General features: G+C 35.5%; 1 protein-coding gene across 1 annotated transcript in view; it reads right to left on the bottom strand.

Annotated features, from left to right (window-relative positions):
- Positions 1 to 19,867, bottom strand: part of ZEB1 (zinc finger E-box binding homeobox 1) — a 186,211-nt gene that overhangs the window by 11,467 nt on the left and 154,877 nt on the right. The window contains exons 4-6 of the mRNA XM_037037202.1: positions 9,860 to 10,021; positions 4,926 to 5,128; positions 462 to 567 (exon numbers count right to left, since the gene is read on the bottom strand). Coding sequence (XP_036893097.1) covers positions 462 to 567; positions 4,926 to 5,128; positions 9,860 to 10,021 — 471 coding nt within the window. The remainder of the gene's footprint in view (positions 1 to 461; positions 568 to 4,925; positions 5,129 to 9,859; positions 10,022 to 19,867) is intronic.

Genomic DNA, 19,867 nt, shown 5'->3' with positions numbered 1-19,867 from the left:
TTCTCCTGAGGCTGCCCCCACACTGCCTTCCCATCGCCCTTCCGCATTTCCTATCTGGAGCCCCATTTGTACTTCTCTCTTGTAAAGAATGTTTTTATCCCATTTCCTTGCACAAACTGTGCCTCTATACTCTTTATTGTTTTGTTATTAACTGTGCAAGAGAGGCCATGAAATTAACATTCATCAGAAAATGAACATGTTTTTAGGATGTACTTCTTGTTAAGATGTGTTACATTCTGATAAGGAAATTTTGTGAGTGTCATGTTACATCAGCTTGATATACCTTAGTCAAAGATTAAAATTCCAATAAAATATCATTTATAAACAGAAAATTTCTCTAGATTCATCCGTATCCTAGAAGAAAAATGAAGCATTTCTAATCATGTGTGTAGATCACAGTATAATATTTATTTCCATGTATGCTATAGTATTTAAGGTATAGAAAGAGAGCAAATACTTACCACTGTGGATTCTTAAGTGCTCTTTTAGATGGTGTTTGTACTTGAAAGCTTTTCCACATTCAGTGCACTTGAATTTACGATTACCCCCAGACTGTGTCACATGTCTCTGTAAGAAAGAATTGGTATTTTATTTATAACATGAAAAAAAAGCTTTAGACATAAAGAACATCTAATCTGCTAAAAGTAATGCTTGGGTGATTTATTTTGTTTCTTAAAGGTGTCAAATTATAGTAGTCATAAAAATCTAACACTTGCAATATTACCAAAAAGGAGGGTGATAGTGGAAACAGAATTTTGACATAGAGAAAAATCTCCACTTTCTAAGAATATAAAGTATCAGAATCATACTTCATTAAGCAACACACACACACACACACACACACACACAGAACTGGAGATTATCTCATTTGTACTCCAGTTCATAGATAAAGAAATTGAGGTCAAGAACACTCAGTAATCTGTCTCAAGTAGTTACTCAAAAGAAAACCAAGGTCTCTTGAACAGGAGAAAAAGCCAGGCTTTTTCCAGTATTTTATCCTGTCTCTTACATGTTTGATATTTCTAAAATGTACTGTAATTGATGATCAAAAAATATGTCTATCATTTCCAGACAAATATGGATCATTATAATAGCTTTCTGTCTCATTTATCAAATCTCCACTTTTATATATTTCAAATATATTCTATACCCTTGATCTTAGAAAAACACTGCTTGAATTGAATCAAATCCTACTCATAAACCTCCAAGGGATTCCATCAACTTATGAATACAAATTCTGAGTCTACACATTCCAAGTTCACAGCCCCTGAATTTGCAAGCTTATTCCTCACTAGTTTTCCAGAAGTCCCCGCCTCAGTCATTTAGTGAGTCTATTTTTTCTTTGTCTGTTTTTTGCACATACCTTGCTCTTCTTTCTCTCCTTGCTTTGGTTTCTACTATTCCTTGTTTCTTGGCTATGTTTCCCTTTAATTATGACTTTTAAGATTCAACCTTTCTTCCAAGGGCTTCACGCAAGTACTACTTGCCTCTTGCTCACCCTAACAGGAATCTCCCTCTTTAGTCTTTCATGTGAAAGAAAAGAGAATCTGTACTTACTATGTACCAGGCACAATTTCATCTAAACCCATGGCTTTAAATATTAAATATATGGTGACAATTCCCAAATTTATCTCTTTTGTCCTCTTCCCTCAATTATAGACTCTTATCAACAATTGCTTCCTTGATAGTGGAAGGCGATGAGCATCTGCTAACATGACTAACAGTAAACTCTCAACTTTTCTCCTAGAAATCAGCTCCTCCTCTAGTGTTTCATACCTTTGTAAATAACATCATCATTTATTTGATTATTGCTTAGGCCCTAAACTTTAGAGTAATCCTTGAGCCTTCTCTTTTTCTTATATCCTTACCTATTCTATCAGCAAGCCATAGAAATATATTCTGAGTCCAACATTCCTCATTAAGTCATGTCTGTCATCACCACCAAGTTTAAAGCCACCAACCACCCTGGGCCTACAACAATTGCCTCTTAAGTGTTCTCCTTGTTTCTATTTTTGTCTCTTGACCTATTCTCTATCCAACAGCCAGTGTTCCCTTAAAAAAATTAAAATTCAGTATCCTTCAAAGGCATCCCTATCACATTTCATAATACAATCGAAAGTCTTTATCCTGGCCTATATACAGAGCTGCATCACTGCCCCCATACCTGTCTGATCTCACCCCTTTTTCCCCTTTATTCACCACACTGGCCTCCTGGCTGTTCTTTGGTGGTGTTGGGCAGGTTTCTGCCTCAAGGTCTGTTTGCGCTCCAGTCTGTTCCCTTTGGTAGCATGCGCTTCCCCAATCATGAAGCCAGCACAACTGGCTGCTTCATTTCACTCAGGTAGGTCTTCGTGCAGAAAGGTCTCCCTATCCTCAAAACAAATAGCAGCTTTCATCACTTTCTATCCTCTTCCTCTATTTTCTTCAGTATACCTGTTTGTATATTTTATATCTGTTTTATATTACCTATTAAACCAGGGTGATACAAAAGTAGGTTTACAGTTATTCATGTGGAAAGTACAATAATTAATAAATAATATTAAAATAAACTGTATGTTTTGTACATTCCTGACTGTAAACCCACTATTTTCCCACCCTGTCTATGCCCCACACTGTCAGGGACTTTGCTCATCTATTTTACAATTTGCCTTTAACACCTAGAACTGGGCCAGACACGTAATAGAAACTCAAATATGTGTTGAATGAATAAATGAGTAAGACATGGAAATTCTTACCTTTAAGATATGGAATGATTTTCAAAGGCCAGCACGCTAGATATTCTACTCTTTAGTTTGCTGCCTCATAATCTAAATTTTTCCAAGACCTCCCACTTATATTTCCTCACCTTATTGGTCCCTATATTTACCACAGATCTTTTCTGACTTTATTCTGACCACACATTTCATATATAAAACCTACTTCCTTTCACCCATCAAAAATCACCAAAAAGATGGTCTCATGATCATTAGAGATCTTCTGATTTGCTTTTATAATGGCATCTCCTTCTTTTCCATCAGCTGTATCTATCCTTTGGAGATCCTTTTCTTTGACAAGGGCCATGGTACACAGAGAACCTGGGGCAGCAGGTGCAGGATGGATCTGCTCCCCACATCATGTGAATAGGCTCTTTTCCCAAGGCCTGTCTATACTGTGGGTATACCAGGACTCTCAGATGAAAAAAGCATTCAACTATGCTGCTAGCCTTATTGGTGGAACCCAATCAAGCACAACAAACAAGCAAGCAAAATATAACCAGACACTGAAATAAAGAACAAACTGGCAGTAACCAGAGGGGAGAGGGAGGGAGATAAAGGAGGAAAGAAGGGGAAGAGTCATCAAGGAACATGTATAAAGGACCCACGGACAAACCAAAGCAGAGAAGGACAGGAGGGTGGGAGGTGGGGAGCTGTGGCTGGGGAAAGTGGTGGTGGGAAAATGGAGACAACTGTAGTCAAACAACAATAAAAAATGATTAAAAAGCACTTATCTAGCCCTGGCTGGTGTAGCTCAGTGGATTGAGTGCAGGCCCTCGAACCACACAATTGTGGTTCAATTCCCAGTCAGGGCACATGCCTGGGTTGCAGGCCAGTTCCCAGCAGGGGACTCACGAGAGGCAACCATACACTGATATTTCTCTCCTTCTCTCCTTCCCTTCCCCTCTAAGGATAAATAAATAAAATCTTTTTTAAAAAGCACTTATCTATATTGTCACTAATAAGACTAATAATGGGGCAGATGGTAGAAAGATAGTGTTTGGCTTCAGTAGTCCTTCTCTGCATTAGTTTTCTCCTTCTCTTGGTACTTTCATTTCAAGTGCTCTTTCACAGAATTAACCATTAACCTATCTAAGGCAATTTTGGTCTTATAGTTCCTGATTTGCCAATCCTCAGCACCAAATCTTATTTGTGAGTGTTCTTGCTGAAGTCCTGAGAAGGTAGGCTGACCATGCTCATTCTTTTCCCACAATTTTTGTTGCCCTTTTGGTTTAGCCATCATCTTAGCAAAAGGTCTAACACACTCCCTATGGGATATATGACTTATATTAGGTATACTCCTAGGGCGAAGTGCATAGATATGAATACATATATTCACAACCCTTTGATAGAAGAAAATGGGTAGGTGCCACAACCACAACATACAGCCTTGACACCCCACACAGCTGAATATTTATTTGATTTTTAAAATTAGAATTAAGGAGATATTCAGTTGATTGTTTATAGTTAATAGTTATCAAGACCTTATAAAAGGAGAACTGGCAAGATTCTTTCATTTTCATCCTTAAGTACACAACCAACACTTTACATGTAATTTATACTTACAGAGTAGTCTTAGTTTATACTTTTAGAAATATAAAAAGTGACATAGCAGTAAAATAAACCATATGAAAATCGAGTCTTCAGAGTAAAAATGCCTTAGAATCTAACAGGAGGCAACTTCCCTTACTATACAAAACAAACAAACAAAACAAAACACTGTAGGTTATATCGACAACAAATAGTTACTGGTTCACGCAAAAATAAAACTTTATTATTATTTGGATTTTTATTTAAAAATAGAAATTTCATCAATAGTAAGTCATAAATGTAACCAATATTTATTTTCCTACATTGAACATTTTAGTACAATGTATTATGAAATCCAGATATAAACTTGAGAAATATTTTTTATAGTATACACAAAATAATTAAATTGAGATGGAAGGAAACTTATCCAAAAGAGAGAAAAAACTTACCTTCAAAATCACGTTCATATGTGACTGTTAACTTAGAAACGACCAGATAATTTAAATAAAATAATCACTTTCATTTTTATAAGGCTGGAGATGAGACACTGTCTAGCACATCTTTTTAACTACTAAGTACATTAAAAACCCGCCTTCTATGGAGGGATACATTCTCAAAATTTGGAGAGCTCATTTTACTTACTTGATCTCGTCCTGATTTATGTGACGTCATGTGACGTTCAAGTTGGGTTCTGTATGCAAAGGTGTAACTGCACAGGGAGCAACTAAAGTTATCTTCATTCTTTTCATGGCGATATTTAATGTGTTCTTTCAGAGAGGTAAAGCGTTTATAGCCTCTATCACAATATGGGCAAGTAAGTAATTGGGAAAATGCATCTGGTGTTCCTGTAAAAGAAAGATCATGTATTTTAAATTAAAAAAATTAAAAAATTTTTGTAAATTATATAATTGTCTAACACTATGATGTACACCTGAAACTCACATAAAATACTGAACATCAATGGTCATTGAAAAATAAAATGAAAAATTTCAAAAATACTACCAAAGCTACCTGAGTCCCTCTCTAAGCTATGTGCTAGACATTATGCTACCAAGTTCATATTTGATCCTCAAAACAATGCAATAATACTCATCTCTATTTTATAAAGCAAAAACATGAGGCTCAGAAAGATTAAATAACTTAAAAGTCACACAGCCAGTAAATTTGTTAACTGACAAGGTGGTATTACACTTGAGGATTACCAGGTTAGATGGTTCCAAAATTGATAAAGTCAGGATTCAAATGTGTGCTGTCTGACTTTAAAATACCATGTTTTTCACGAAATCACATTTTTCTTCTTTTGTATGGCCAATTAAACAAAGGAAACAAAAGTAAAATTAGAATGTAGATCACATTTGTAAATACACGATCTGCCCAGAAAGTATACAGCCATGCACTATAAAAAATAGAGACATTTATTGAAGATATAAGAAACATTGTACATAGGACAATGACGCCCCATTCCCTCCCAAAATTATGACATTCTTGAGGAACTCTGGTTCACTGGTTGGAGTTTGAATCACATCATTAGCAGCTGCAGCAGGATGTTCCTCCTGCTCTGGGAGCAGAGGCCATGGAATTAATTTTGCCCTGACACACTTCATGCCAAGTTGTGCATGAAAATCTTGGACACAGTAGTTTTTGGAATCCCCAGATCAGCCTCTAGTCCTTGCACTATCACTAATCATTGTTGACTAAGCCCAATCAACATTTTTAGGTGGTCTGTTGGTTGCAGGCCTTTTAGAACATGGATCACTTTCAACAGATTCTTCACCATCTTTGAAGCGTTTGTGTCACACTTTTACTTGCACTGCATTCATTACATCATTCCTGAAAGCTTTCTGAACCATCTGAATAGTTCCTGTGGAGGAATGTTCAAGTTTAACACAAAATTTGATGCAGATTCATTGCTCTAGTCACTCAGTCATTTTAAATGAGATGGCCACACAGTACCCATGCTCACTTAGCAGCATCTACCACCCCCACTGACTAGTACAGTGAAGTTGTCATTGTTCACACATGTGCATTCCAGTCCACTCTCTTTGGCTGCCAGGTTACACTGATGTTGCTCAAACCATTCTTGTTATAATAACAATGGCTGGTCTTTTTATGGACAGACTATACATCTATATCTATATATAAATGAACTTTTATACCATAACAAAATCTATAAGTAACAGTGTCATCATTATTTAATGTTAATTCTTTCATATTTGAAAATAACACTTAGTTATTGTCATCAGAGAATATGTAGTACATAATTAGACTGACCAAATTCAGTCAGTCTAATATATATATACAAAAGAATGTATATATAATGGGCAGAAGGAGGAAGCAGTAAGGGAGCCAGATATAGGCCTGCTTCATAAAGACCTCCTGAGCCTGATTATTCACGTTCTTTCCCCTATTGAAATACACTCACAAATTTTCTGTAAAATTTTTTTAATGTAAATATACTATTTTTTTAAATTTATTTAACTTTTGTTTAAGTACAGTTTTCTTTCTTGTATTCCCAGCCCTGCACCCCCCCAGTGCTCCCCACCCCCTCCCATCTCCGCCCCCCGTCTTAGTTATTGTCCATGTGTCTTTCATACTTATTCATGTGAGTCCATCCCCTTTTACTCTGTGCTTCTCTCCCCTCTACCCTCTGAATAAATATGGAGTAGCTTTCAAAAATAAAGGCATTGTGAATAAATTGGGGTTCACTGAATTAACTATATATAATTAGTAATCATCTAACCTTATAATCCTAAAATGTAATAGTGCTTTGTCAATTAATATTATTTAACTAAGAGTAGTTTTTCCATGTCTGATGTATTTCTTCAAAAAATAGGTTTCTAAGTGACATTTTATTGTAAATGTCATCTCTAACTTCATTTTTATTTTCTTATAGAAAAACAGACCACCAAGAAAAATTTTTAACAATCTCTAAATGCTTCATAAACATATATTACCTTTATTACAATTCAAGTTTATATAAACTAAATGTTTTCCTCAAGGACCAGCCTGAAAATAATAGACTGAGCACCTAACCCTACACAGCTAGGTAAATATGCTAAATGTATCAAAATATGAATATTTTATTCAAAATATAAAAATTCAACACCAAAAGTTTAAGATGGCATCTTTTATTAGCAAGGCTACTGGACCCAGAGAGTTTTGGTTGATGATTCTAACAAGACCTTCTTCTTTAGGAACTTGATTAGCCACATGAGGAAATTCTTCCAAAACCATGTTATATTTTTTCTGCCTAAATTTCGTATTTGTACAGGCAAGTGGGAAGTTAACAAAGGACTGATACTACCCAACTTCAAAACTTACTATAAAGCTATAGTAATGAAGAGTGTGATATAGACAAATGGATCAATGAAACAGAACAAAGAGCCCAGAAACAGATCCCCATAAATATAGTCAAACTGACCTTTGACAAAGGAGCAAAGAACAGTCTTTTCAACAAGTGGTAATAGAAGAACTAAACATCCTCATGCAAAAAAAAAAAAAAAAAAAGAATCTAGACTGAGATCTTTAGACCATTCACAAGATCGAACTCAAAATGGATCACAGACCTAACTGTAAAATGCGAAACTACAAGACTCTTAGAAGATAACAGAAGAAAACCTATATGATCTTGGGCATGGTTGATGACTTTTTAGATGCAATACCAAAGGCACAATTTATGAAAGCAGTAACTGGTAAGCTACATTTCATTAAAGTTAAATAATTCTGCTCTGAGAAAGACACTATCAAGAGAATCAGAAGATGAATCACACAGACTGGGAAAAATATTTGCAAAAGGCCCATCTGATAAAGGACTGTTATCCAAAATATACAAATAACTCTTAAAACTCAACAACAAAAAATCAAATAACTCAATTAAAAATGGGTGAAAAATCTCAACAGACAGTTTACCAAAGAAGATATACAGATTGCAGATAAGTTTGAAAAGATGCTTCATATCATATGTCATCAGGGAAATGCAAAACAGTAAGAAACCACTACACACCTATTAGGACAGCTAAAATCTGGAACACTGACAACGCCAAATACTGGCTGGGATAGGAAACACCAGGAATTCTCACTCATTGCTGGCTGGAATGCAAACTGGTACAGCTACTTCGGAAGATAATATGGCAGTTGCTTATAAAACTAAACATAATATTACCATACAAATCTATCAATGGTTCTCCTTGACATTTACCAAAAAGAACGGAAAACATGTCCACACAAAAATATGTACACAGATGATATTAGCAGCTTTATTCATAGTTGCCAAAATTTGGAAGATGTCCTTTAGTAGGTGAATTGATTAGTAAACTGCAGTGCACTCAGAAAAGGAATATTTCAACACAAAAGAAATGAGCTATCAAGCTATGAAAAGACATGGAAGAACCTTAAATGCAGATTTCTAAGTGAAAAAAGTTAATCTCAAAAGGATATATGCTGTATGATTCTAACTATATGACATTCTGGAAAGGACAAGGCTATGGGGTCATGAGGATCAGTGGTTGCTAGAAGGAGTGGGGAGGGGGAAATATGAGTAGGTAGAGCACGGAGAATTTTTAGGGCAGTGAAAATACTCTGTATGATATTGTATCATATATACCTATCGTTATACAATTGTCCAAACCCACAGAATATACAACAGTAAAAGTAAACCTTAATGTAAATTATGAACTTGGAATAATTATAATGTATCAATGTAGGTTCATTCTTGGAAGAAAGGAAAGAAAGGAAAGAAACAAAGAAAAGTACCATTCTGGTGAGTTATGTTGACAATGGAAAAGGCCTATGTATATATGGGGAGAAGGGATATATGGGACATCTCTGTATCTCTGTTTCAATTTTGTTGTAAACATATAACTGCTCTAAAAAAAGCCATAAAAATGTCAATGACTTGAGTATTAAGCTAGATATATGCATTAGACTGGGACCCTAGAAAAATCAAACAGATTTAGGATCTTAAAACTTGAAGTATTCTTAAACATTTTAACTAACTTTTAGTATTTTGCACAGGTCTTGCAAAAAATTTCTTAGAGAAATATCTGCAAGGTATTTTTGTCTGTTTCTAGTGCATGGAAGGGCAGAATGACAGCTCATTTCTTTTTAGAAGATTATGAAACTTAATTATTGCATTTGTTACTCTTAATACTGTGGCTATTCTCACCAGAGTGGACTAAACTGGATAGAGAAAAATTGTCTCCAAATGAGTATACTTTGAACTAGACAACCATGTTTTGCTGGCTGGAAGAATGGTGGGAAAGAACCAGTGAGCAGTCAATGTCATCCTACTTTTCGTTTCTACTACTTGCTGCCAAGTTAATGGATGGAAATCAACGTCCAGACACTGATCTAAGTGTTTCACATGCAGTGGCACTACCACTGTGGATAAATATTATACTGTTATCATGGACAATGTTCTATTAATTAAAGAGGTTAATTAGTCTCTACAGTCAACTGCAATCAATTTTGGTTTTCAAAAATGTTCCCTATAGAGTAGAGCAGTAGATTCCTACAGCAGAGTAATAGCAATAATCCTTTAAAGATGAAAACAAAATCAACTGTGAAGCTCAATTTACCATTTTCATCATGACCACTGGCTTCTGGTGTGCCCTGCCTCTGGTCATCTTCAGGTGCCTCAGGGTAAATGACAGCAGTGTCCTGTTGTTGCAGAAACTCTTCAACATTAGGATCATGGTTTTGTTCATTTTCTGCCTCTGAGTCGCATTCATCATCTTTTACTAAAAGAAATACATACTTTATAAATATCAATTTTGACATCAAGTTGTTACAAATTATTTTATGAAAAAGAAATTGTTTATCTTGAGGTTGTTCTTAAATTTGTAGGAAATATTTACTGAATATTAAAGACAAAATTCACTCATTCTGTCATTATTAAGAAGTCATTTAAAATAAATTAAAAGTGTTATAAGAGTTTAAAATAAACTTAAAGTGTTATAATAGTCTTAAAAATTTCACAATATTCCCTTTAAGCTTCAAAAATGTACTTTTATTATATTTTACTGATAAACAAGATATAGAGAAGGTTAATATAGTTGGCTGAATTTCTAGTTTCTCAATGTTAAAGCAAGGGGAAAAAAAACAAAGAGAAAAACCTTAGTTCTCAAACCTTAGTTTTTTTCTAGCAACATGCTGAGTCATTTAGAGTTGTACTTTAAATGGAATCATTCGCAATATAAACTGCACTGAAATATAGTTCAGTGATGTGATTTCTTAGAAAATGGCTTTAATAGTTATCTATAGTTAGAAAAGTTCTATTAAGAGTCCAAGTGCCAAATCAATAAAAATGCTTCTTATCTCCTCTAGTATTCACATACAAATAGGGCTGTTCTCGCTCTATTTCCACCTTGATAGATGTTAACTCTGGCATTAAGGGAGAGGCTTTGCCCCTCTTGAGTCAGAAAGGGTTAAGAACCAGCAGACTATTCCCACTCTCTCGCTGCTGAGTCTCCAAAGCTGCCCTGCTGCACTGAGGTCTTCCTTTGTCTCCCCCGCTGGCTCCAGAGAAGAGCTGCCATTCCACACTGGTGCGAACTGGAATGGGTTAGGATGGCCCCCGAGTGTCTCTTGGTTGGCTTCTTCACTCACTTCTGACTGAACTGTCAGCTCTAAACTTGTAATACAGCAATTCCCAGAAGACGGAAATTGGGCCAAATTAGAATGGTGATATATGGGCATCTTTTTTGTTCAGCCAAAAAACAATCTTACTAAAACTCCTGTATAGTATTAATAATTGAACTACTTACGGTGGCTGCTGTTTCAAATCTTGTTGTACTATCCAGTCAACAAGATAGTAATAATGGTGACCCATCATTTCCCCCCTCCTTTTTAATACAGCCAATAACTTAATTATTTAGCATCTGCTAGTAGTCACCAAACTGGGGTTATTGGATCAGGGGTAAGTGAAGACTCTAAGAGGTAAGCTGGTACTGTTGGTTTTAAGGGAATCTATGTCCGGATCCTCAACTTTCATGTATGTTCTTTCTTAGCATCCTGAAGGGTCATTTTTTTCTTAAACCTCCCCTTTTCACACACACAAAAAAGCATATCCTTCCATCAATCCAGTACATAATGCATTGTCTTGGAGTGTAAAAAAACTCCAGGTTGTCAAAGAAAAAATCAAAATACCAATTGGGGAAAACTTTCTTTACCACTTGATCAAGACAACATAAAACCATGAAGGCCTTCCTGTCTTTCCTGTTTACATGGATATCTAGCAGGGTGAAGCATATCAACTGAAATGAGTTTATTGTGATCCCAGTTAGGAAGCTCTGAAACTCAGCTATATAATATGGCAGAGGGAGTGAGAGTAATTTTCTTTTAATGACCTCACCCGTTGCATTCCCTATTATTAAAAAATTCGTTGCTTTTGAGGAACCTGGTGAGAGCAAAGAGTATTCTCAAAAATGAGAATTTTTAGCATCTCTCATTAGCTGACACAAATAAGCATTCTTGAACAGCTAAAGTTATATCAAAGTTATATCAAATCTTTTGATATAACTTTAAATTTTCTTTTTTTTTAAAAAATATAATTTTTATTTAATTCTTGTTCAAGTACAGGTTTCTGTCTTATATTCCCAACCCTGCCCGCCCCCCACCCCATTATAACTTTAAATTTTCAAGTTAAGCTAGAAAAATTCATAATGAAATATACATTTTATATAATTTCTTAGAGGTTCATGTAGATTTAACAAGATACTTAAAATATTTTTATCAAACAATATTATAAAATATTTCCTTCATTTAAGTAGTCTCCAATTAAAAATGTTTATATATTCTATATCCTAGTAACTACACACACACACAGATACACAAACACACACACACAAATGATGGAATAATGAGTTTTTAAGTAGTATACACTTTTTAGAATTATATAGTCTATTTTAAACATGAACCTTGCATCTTTAATAAGTTATAAGTTTATCTATGCACACACTGGCTCTAAATATACTCATTTAAAAACAAATATTTTTATAATTTATAAAAATTAGATTAGATCTAAATAGTCTTAATCACCCTATTTGAATAATCTATATTTAAAAGATACACTTATTGCTCTGGCCAGGTAGCTCAGATGGTTGGAGCATCATCCTGTACACCAAAAGGTTGAGGGTTTGATTCCTGGTCAGGGCACATACCTAGGTTGTGGGTTCTATCCCTAGTCAGGGTGGGAGGCAACCAATTGATATTTCTCTCTCACATTGATGTTTCTCTCTCTCTAAAATCAATAAACATATCCTCAGGTGAGGATTAAAAATAAAGATATATTTATTTATACTTTTTTCATTATTTGTAATTTATACATTCCTCATAGAAGAGATTTTAAAACAATTTTATTGAATTTGTTGAGGTGGCATTTGGTTAACAGAATTAAGGTGGTTTCAGGTGTACAATTCTATAGCACATCACCTGTATATTGTATTGTGTGTCCATCACCCCAAGTCAGGTCTCCTCTGTCACCATGTGTCCCCTCTTTACCCTCCATCTCCCTCTACCTCCCTTTCCCTCTGGGAGTCACCATACTGTTGTCTGTAACTATGAGGGTTTTTTTTTCATAAATTATTTTACTGCTGTTCAATTACAGTTGTCTGCATTTTCTCCTCACCACTCCCCCCAACCCCAGCCAAACCCACCTCCCTCCCTTGCTTCCACCCTCCCCCTTGATTTTGTCCATGTGTCCTTTACAGTGGTTCCTGAAAATCCTTCTCCTCACAGTCCCCTTCCCACTCCCCTGTGGCTACTGTTAGATTGTTCTTAATTTCAATGTCTCCGGCTATATTTTGTTTGCTTTTTTCTTTTGTTGATTATGTTCCAGTTAAAGGTGAGATCATATGGTATTTGTCTCTCACCACCTGGCTTATTTCACTCAGCATGAGGTTTTTGTTTTCCTCAGTCCCTTCACCTGTTTCACCCAGCCCCTCAACCCCTCAACACTGCTCCCCTCTGACAGCTGTCTGTCTCTTCTCTGTATCTATGAGTCTGTTTCTATATTGTTAGCTTGTTTATTAATTAGATTCCACATATAAGTGAAATCATATGGTATTTGTCTTTCCCTGATTGGCTTCACTTAGCTTAATAATCTCCAGGTACATCCTTAAAATGTATATTGACACATCTATTTGAGTCAGAAAAATAAAGAAGCACTTTTTTTTCCAGACAGAGTTCCAGAAATCGAATTAATAATTTACAAACTAAGTTTGTAGTTCTAAGGTATTGATCAAAATATAACTAATCCATGTGGAAAGATAAAAAGATCTATAAAAATATATTTGAAAAAGGTACTAAAGTTAATATTTCAATTTCCCCACCCATTTATGAGTATATTAAACAAAGCCCCTCTTTGAGGAGAAAAAAAATAACAAAATCTAAAACCAGATATCATTAATCCTCTGACAATTAAGTACTGGCAAAGCCTTCTTGGTAACGTCCCAGAAAAATGAGGGAGTGAATGGTTCTAATGACTGAGAAACGAATCCTTTAGAAAACTAGGTGGCTTTGAATTTTTGCTTTCAACAACATTAAAGGAGCATTTAATTTGTCAGTTGGTAAGACATCAGAAATATTTTTATTGGTATATAACCAAAACTTTGCATATAATTCTCAAGATGTGTAAAGAATTGAGTAAATCAGTTATGATGAAAACATATTTCATTTCATATTTCACATATTTATTTAGGAAAGTTATCTCAGTGCTAAACAAAAAACAGAAATAGAATTAATGCTAAACACTTTTTCTTCTATAAATAAGTGTCATTAAACTGTTTTACATGAACTAACTAAAGAATACTTTAGTTCCTTTAATTTCCTTTCCAGTAACTTAAAAAACTTACTTATGAAAATTTGTAATGTATTTATGTTGTAATCAACTGCAGTACTGATATTTATACAGTAAATTAGTCTAAAATTTTTAAATTTTATGAGCCTTCAAGTGCCTAAAAGAAACTAAAATTTAAATTTATATACACATCTTCTTGTAAAGACATTACAATTGCTAAAAAATACCTTCAAACAGGAAATAGATACTATGTTATTATCAAATTCCATAGGCTGTGTAGAAATATGAGTTCAAGAAGTAAACATTATGGTAACCAGAGAGGATGAAGGAGAAAGATAATAGGGGATAATGAGGGGGGAATCAAGGGACATGTACGAAGAACACATGAACAAAGCCAAAGGGGATGGTTTTGAAGATGGGAGGCAGGGATGGGCGGGGTGGGGGGCCATGGTAAGGTGAAAATGGAGACAATTGTACTTGAACAACAATTTAAAAAAAGGCATAAACATATGGTGTATAATTTGTGAGGCAGTAAACATTGTGATATAATAATTTACATACCATAAAATTTGTAGGATAATAACAGTACTTCTTACAGTTGTTATGAGAATTAAACTAATTCATATAGCTTAGTACTGTACCAGGCATATAGTAAGTACAATGTAAGTGTTACCCATTTTTCTCAAGGTCATCCTGCATGGTGAACATAATTTCTCCTCTAAAATTATTCCAAATGAAAAGAGTTATGGTCAGAAAAGTTTCACAATTTTTCCAAAATCACACACCAAAAATTATTGTTATTAGAGTAAGCAATGTGCTCTTAGGTGTCAAAGCAAATTCTGGATTCTTTCCAAGTAAACTACACTGTCTCCATGAACCTTCATTTACCCAAGCCAATTTCAAGCAGAGAAAAGAAATTCTGCAGTTTTACACATAAAATTTAAAGTGTTGGGAAGTACATATTGTTAATAGGTCAATTAGAAAGCAAAATTCCCTAGTCTTTTTAAAAAAAATTTAATTCTTGTTCAAGTACAGTTTTCTGTCTTATATTCCTAGCCCTGTCCCCCCAGTGCTCCCCACCTCCCTCCCATTTCTGCCCCCCACCCTTAGTTCTTGTCCATGTGTCCTTTATACTTGTTCATGTGAGTCCATCCCTTTTTCCCCTATGATTCTCTCCCCTCTCCCCTCTGGACCCTGTCAGCCTGTTCCATATTTCAGTGTCATGGGTCATATTTTGCTTGCTTGTTTGTTTTCTTGTTTAGATTCCTGTTAACAGTGATATCATATGGTATTTGTCTTTCACCGCCTGGCTTATTTTGCTCAGCATAATGCTTCCCAGTTCCATCCAGGATGTTGCAAAGGGTAGGAGCTCCTTCTTCCTTTCTGCAGCATAGAATTCCATTGTGTAAATGTACCATAGCTTTTTGATCCAGTCGTTTACCGACGGGCATCTAGGTTGCTTCCAACTCTTGGCTATCATAAATTGTACTGCTATGAACATCGGGGTGCAGAGGTTCTTTTGGATTGGTGTTTCAGGGTTCTTAGGATCTACTCCTAAGAGTGGAATTGCTGGGTCAAAAGGCACATTCATTTTTAGTTTTCTTAGAAAATTCCATACTGTTTTCCATAGTGGTTGTATCAGTCTGCAATCCCACCAACAGTGAACTAGGGTCCCCTTTTCCACACAACCTCTCCAGCACTTGTTGTTTGTTTCTTTGTTTATGATAGCCATTCTGACTCGTGTAAAGTGGTATCTCATTGTGGTTTTAATTTGCATCTCTCTGATAGCTAGAGATACCGAGCATCTTTTCATTTGTCTCTGGATCCTCTGTATGTCCTCCTTGGAGAAATGTCTGTTCAAGTCCTTTGCCCATTTTTTGATTGGGTTGTTGGTCTTCTGTGAGTGGAGTCGAATGAGTTCTTTGTATATTTTGGAGATTAAACCTTTGTCTGAGGTATCATTGGCAAATATGTTTTCCCAAGCTGTTGCTTCTCTTTTTATCTTGATACTGTTTTCCTTAGCCATGCAGAAGCTTTTAATTTTGATGAGATCCCATTTGTTTATTCTTTCCTTTATATCCCTTGCTCTAGGGGACGTGTCAGTAAAAATATTGCTGCGTGGAATATCTGAGATTTTCCTGCCAATGCTCTCCTCTAGGGCTTTAATGGTTTCCCAGCTTATATTTAAGTCTTTTATCCACCGTGAATTTATTTTGGTGTATGGTGTAAGTTGGTGCTCGAGTTTCATTTTTTTGCATGTAGCTGTCCAGTTCTCCCAACACCATTTGTTGAAGAGGCTATCTTTACTCCATTTTATGGTACCGCCCCCTTTGTCTAATATTAATTGACTGTAGAGAGTTGGGTTTATTTCCGGGCTCTCTGTTCTATTCCATTGGTCTATGTGCCTGTTTTTATGCCAGTACCAGGCTGTTTTGATTACAGTGGCCTTGTAATACAGTTTGATATCAGGTATTGTGATCCCTCCTACTTTGTTCTTCTTTCTCAAAATTGCAGCTGCTATTCGGGGTCTTTTATGGTTCCATATAAATTTTTGAAGTGTTTGTTCTATGTCTGTGAAGTATGCCATTGGTTCTTTAATAGGTATTGCATTGAATCTGTAAATTGCTTTGGGTAGTATGGACATTTTGATGATGTTAATTCTTCCAATCCATGAACACGGTATATATTTTCATTTATTTGTATCTTCCTTGATTTCTTTCTTCAGTGTTGTGTAGTTTTCTGCAAACAGGTCTTTTACCTCCTCAGTTAGGTTTATTCCCAGATATTTTATTTTTGTTTTTGCTATATCAAATGGGATTTTTTTCTTGATTTCTGCTTCTGCTAATTCATTGTTGGTATACAAAAATGCCTTTGATTTCTGGATATTGACTTTGTATCCCACTGTTTTGCCAAATTCATTTATTAGTTCAAGCAGTTTTTTGGTAGAGTCTATAGGATTTTCCATGTACACTATCATGTCATCTGCAAATAATGCCAGTTTTTGTTTCCTCCTTTCCAATTTGGATGCCTTTTATTTCTTTTTCTTGTCTGATCGCTGTGGCTAGAACTTCCAATATTATATTGAATAGAAAATTCTCTAGTCTTAAGACTGATAAACTTATATATTTGAATACTAGAAAGAGGAGCAAATGCACAGAAACATACAAAAATAATTTGTATCTTCGATATGACAAAGCTCAGAGCTGACTGTCAGAGTAATGAGTTATAGGACTAATTCCAGAATCATTTGTCCACCACATGTGGAATTACGGAGTTATAATCCTAAGTTAGTGGGAGCAACAATAGACAATCATTTAACTTAAAGAATAAAAGGTTTTATTTAGCTATTGGTATTTTACTGTGATCAGAATAAAGTATCCTTAGGTGTCCTCTTTTTATCCTCAGTTTTTGAAACTTTGTAAAACTATTAACTATATAAATACAAAAGGGATGCTTAGAAGGAATAAAGTATGTTTTAGGTAAAATTTTTTAAAAAATTAAATATATTGGGATGGCATTGGTTAATAAAATTATATAGAGCTAAAAAATTTTTATTAAATACTTTAAAGTTTTATTGTTGTTCAAGTAGTTTTCTGCCTCCCCCCTACCTCTCCCCTGCACCCCAGCCTTCCTTATCACCCTCCCCTGAATTTACCCCCTCCTGTTTTTGTCATTGTGTCCTTTATAGTTGTTCCTGAAAACCCTTCATCCTTTTCCCCCATTATCCCCTCCCATCTCCCCTCTGGTTACCATCAGTTTGTTCTTAATTTCAGTATCTCCAGTTATATTTTGCTTGCTTGTTTGTTTTGTTGATTAGGTTCCAGTTAAAGGTAACATCAATGTGGTATTTGTCTTTCACCACCTGGTTTATTTCACTTAGCATAATGCTCTCCATCTCCATCCATGCTGTTGCAAAGGGTAGGAGCTCCTTCTTTCTTTCTGCTGTGTAGTATTCCATTGTGTAACTGTACCATAGTTTGTTGATCCACTCATTTACTGATGGTCACTTAGGTTGCTTCCAGCACTTGGCTACTGTAAATTGTGCTGCTATGAACATCGGGGTGCATAGGTTCTTTTGGATTGGTGTTTCAGAGTTCTTAGGATATAATCCTAGCAGTGGAATTGCCAGATCCAAAGGCAGTTCCATTCTTAGTTTTCTGAGGAAATTCCATTCTGTTTTCCACAGTGGCTGTACCAGTTTGCAATCCCACCAACAGTGTACTAGGGTCCCCTTTTCTCCACAACCTCTTCAACACTTGTTTGTTGTTTTGTTTATGATGGCCATTGTCACTGGTGTGAAGTGGTACCTCACTGTGGTTTTAATTTGCATTTCTCTGATGGCTAGTGTGCTAAGCATCCTCTTATATGTCTATGAGCCCTCTGTATGTCCTCCTTGGAGAAGTGTCTATTCTGTTCCTTTGCCCATTTTTAAGTGGATTGTTTGTCTTCCTGGAGTGGATTTGTGTGAGTTCTTCATATATTTTGGAGATCAAACCCTTCTCTGAGGTATCATTGGCAATCATGTTTTCCCATAACAGAAAGCCCCAAAATAAACCCAAGTCTCTATGGTCAATTAATATTTGACAAAGGGGGCAGCAGCATAAAATGGAGCAAAAATAGCCTCTTCAACAAATGGTGTTGGGAGAGCTGCACAGCTACATGTAAAAAAAATGGAACTTGATCACCAACTTACACCATACACAAAAATAAATTCAAGGTGTGTAAAAGACTTAAATGTAAGTCTTGACACCACTGAAGTCCTAGAGGAGAACATAGGCAAGAAAATCTCAGATATTCCATGAAGCAATATTTTCACTGATATGTCCCTTAGAGCAAGGGACATAAAGAATAAACAAATGGGATCTCATCAAAATGAAAAGCTTCTGCATGGCTAATAAAATATAGGTTTAAAGTACACTTTTATGATAGATCATCTATACATTGTACTGTGTTTACCACCCAAAGTCAAATCTTTTTCCACTTTACCCTTTACTAACCCTCCACCCTCCTTCCCTTTTTTCTTTCTCTATCATACTACACTGAAATTATAGCTCTCTTAACTGCATGAACTGCAAAAGCAAGTCAGCTATAGAAATGATCTGACAAAGTTCTGAACAAATGATGGAACCTCTGTACAATGTTGTCTACTTTGTCAGCACATTACTCCCTTAAAAGTCAAGGAAGTAATAAAAGCACATTTTACTTTATGTAGAACTGCTCCAAAGTCTCAAATGTCTAATTCCATTCTTCTTTCCTTACAACTGTACATATTGGGGCTTTATTAAATGTTTTCTTACTCCTAATTCCACATGGAGTAGGGAAATAATGTAGCAGGGGTCATCTTCTTGCAGGTGGGGGAATACCTTACATTTCAGCAACAACTGTGGTTCATAAAAGGTTACTCTACTTTCCAGTCATGATTTTTTTTTGCAGGGGAGGGGAAATTATGTATTACTCAGTACATCAAACTGAAAGAATTCATTTTTTAACTTTATTTTTGTGTACACTATTATAGATGTCTCCAGCCCCTACCCCTGGCCCACATCTACTCAGCCCCCACATCCCTTCCCTCAGGCCACCACCGCACTGTCTTCTGTGTCAGTGAGTCACACACATACCTGTGTTTTTGGACCATAAGACGCACCTAGGTTTTAGAGGAGGAAAACAGGAAAAAAACTTTTGAAGCAAAAAATGTGGTAAAATATTTAATAACATAAATAACACAATATTTTTACCTGTAAATGTAAACACAGAACTCAACAGCAGTATTAACAACCACTATTCCCCC

The sequence above is a fragment of the Sturnira hondurensis genome, unplaced genomic scaffold (genome assembly GCF_014824575.4).
Source record: "Sturnira hondurensis isolate 20B ecotype Veracruz unplaced genomic scaffold, ASM1482457v3 Scaffold0022910, whole genome shotgun sequence".
Taxonomy (NCBI): domain Eukaryota; kingdom Metazoa; phylum Chordata; class Mammalia; order Chiroptera; family Phyllostomidae; genus Sturnira; species Sturnira hondurensis.
This window is presented reverse-complemented; position numbering and strand designations above follow the sequence as displayed.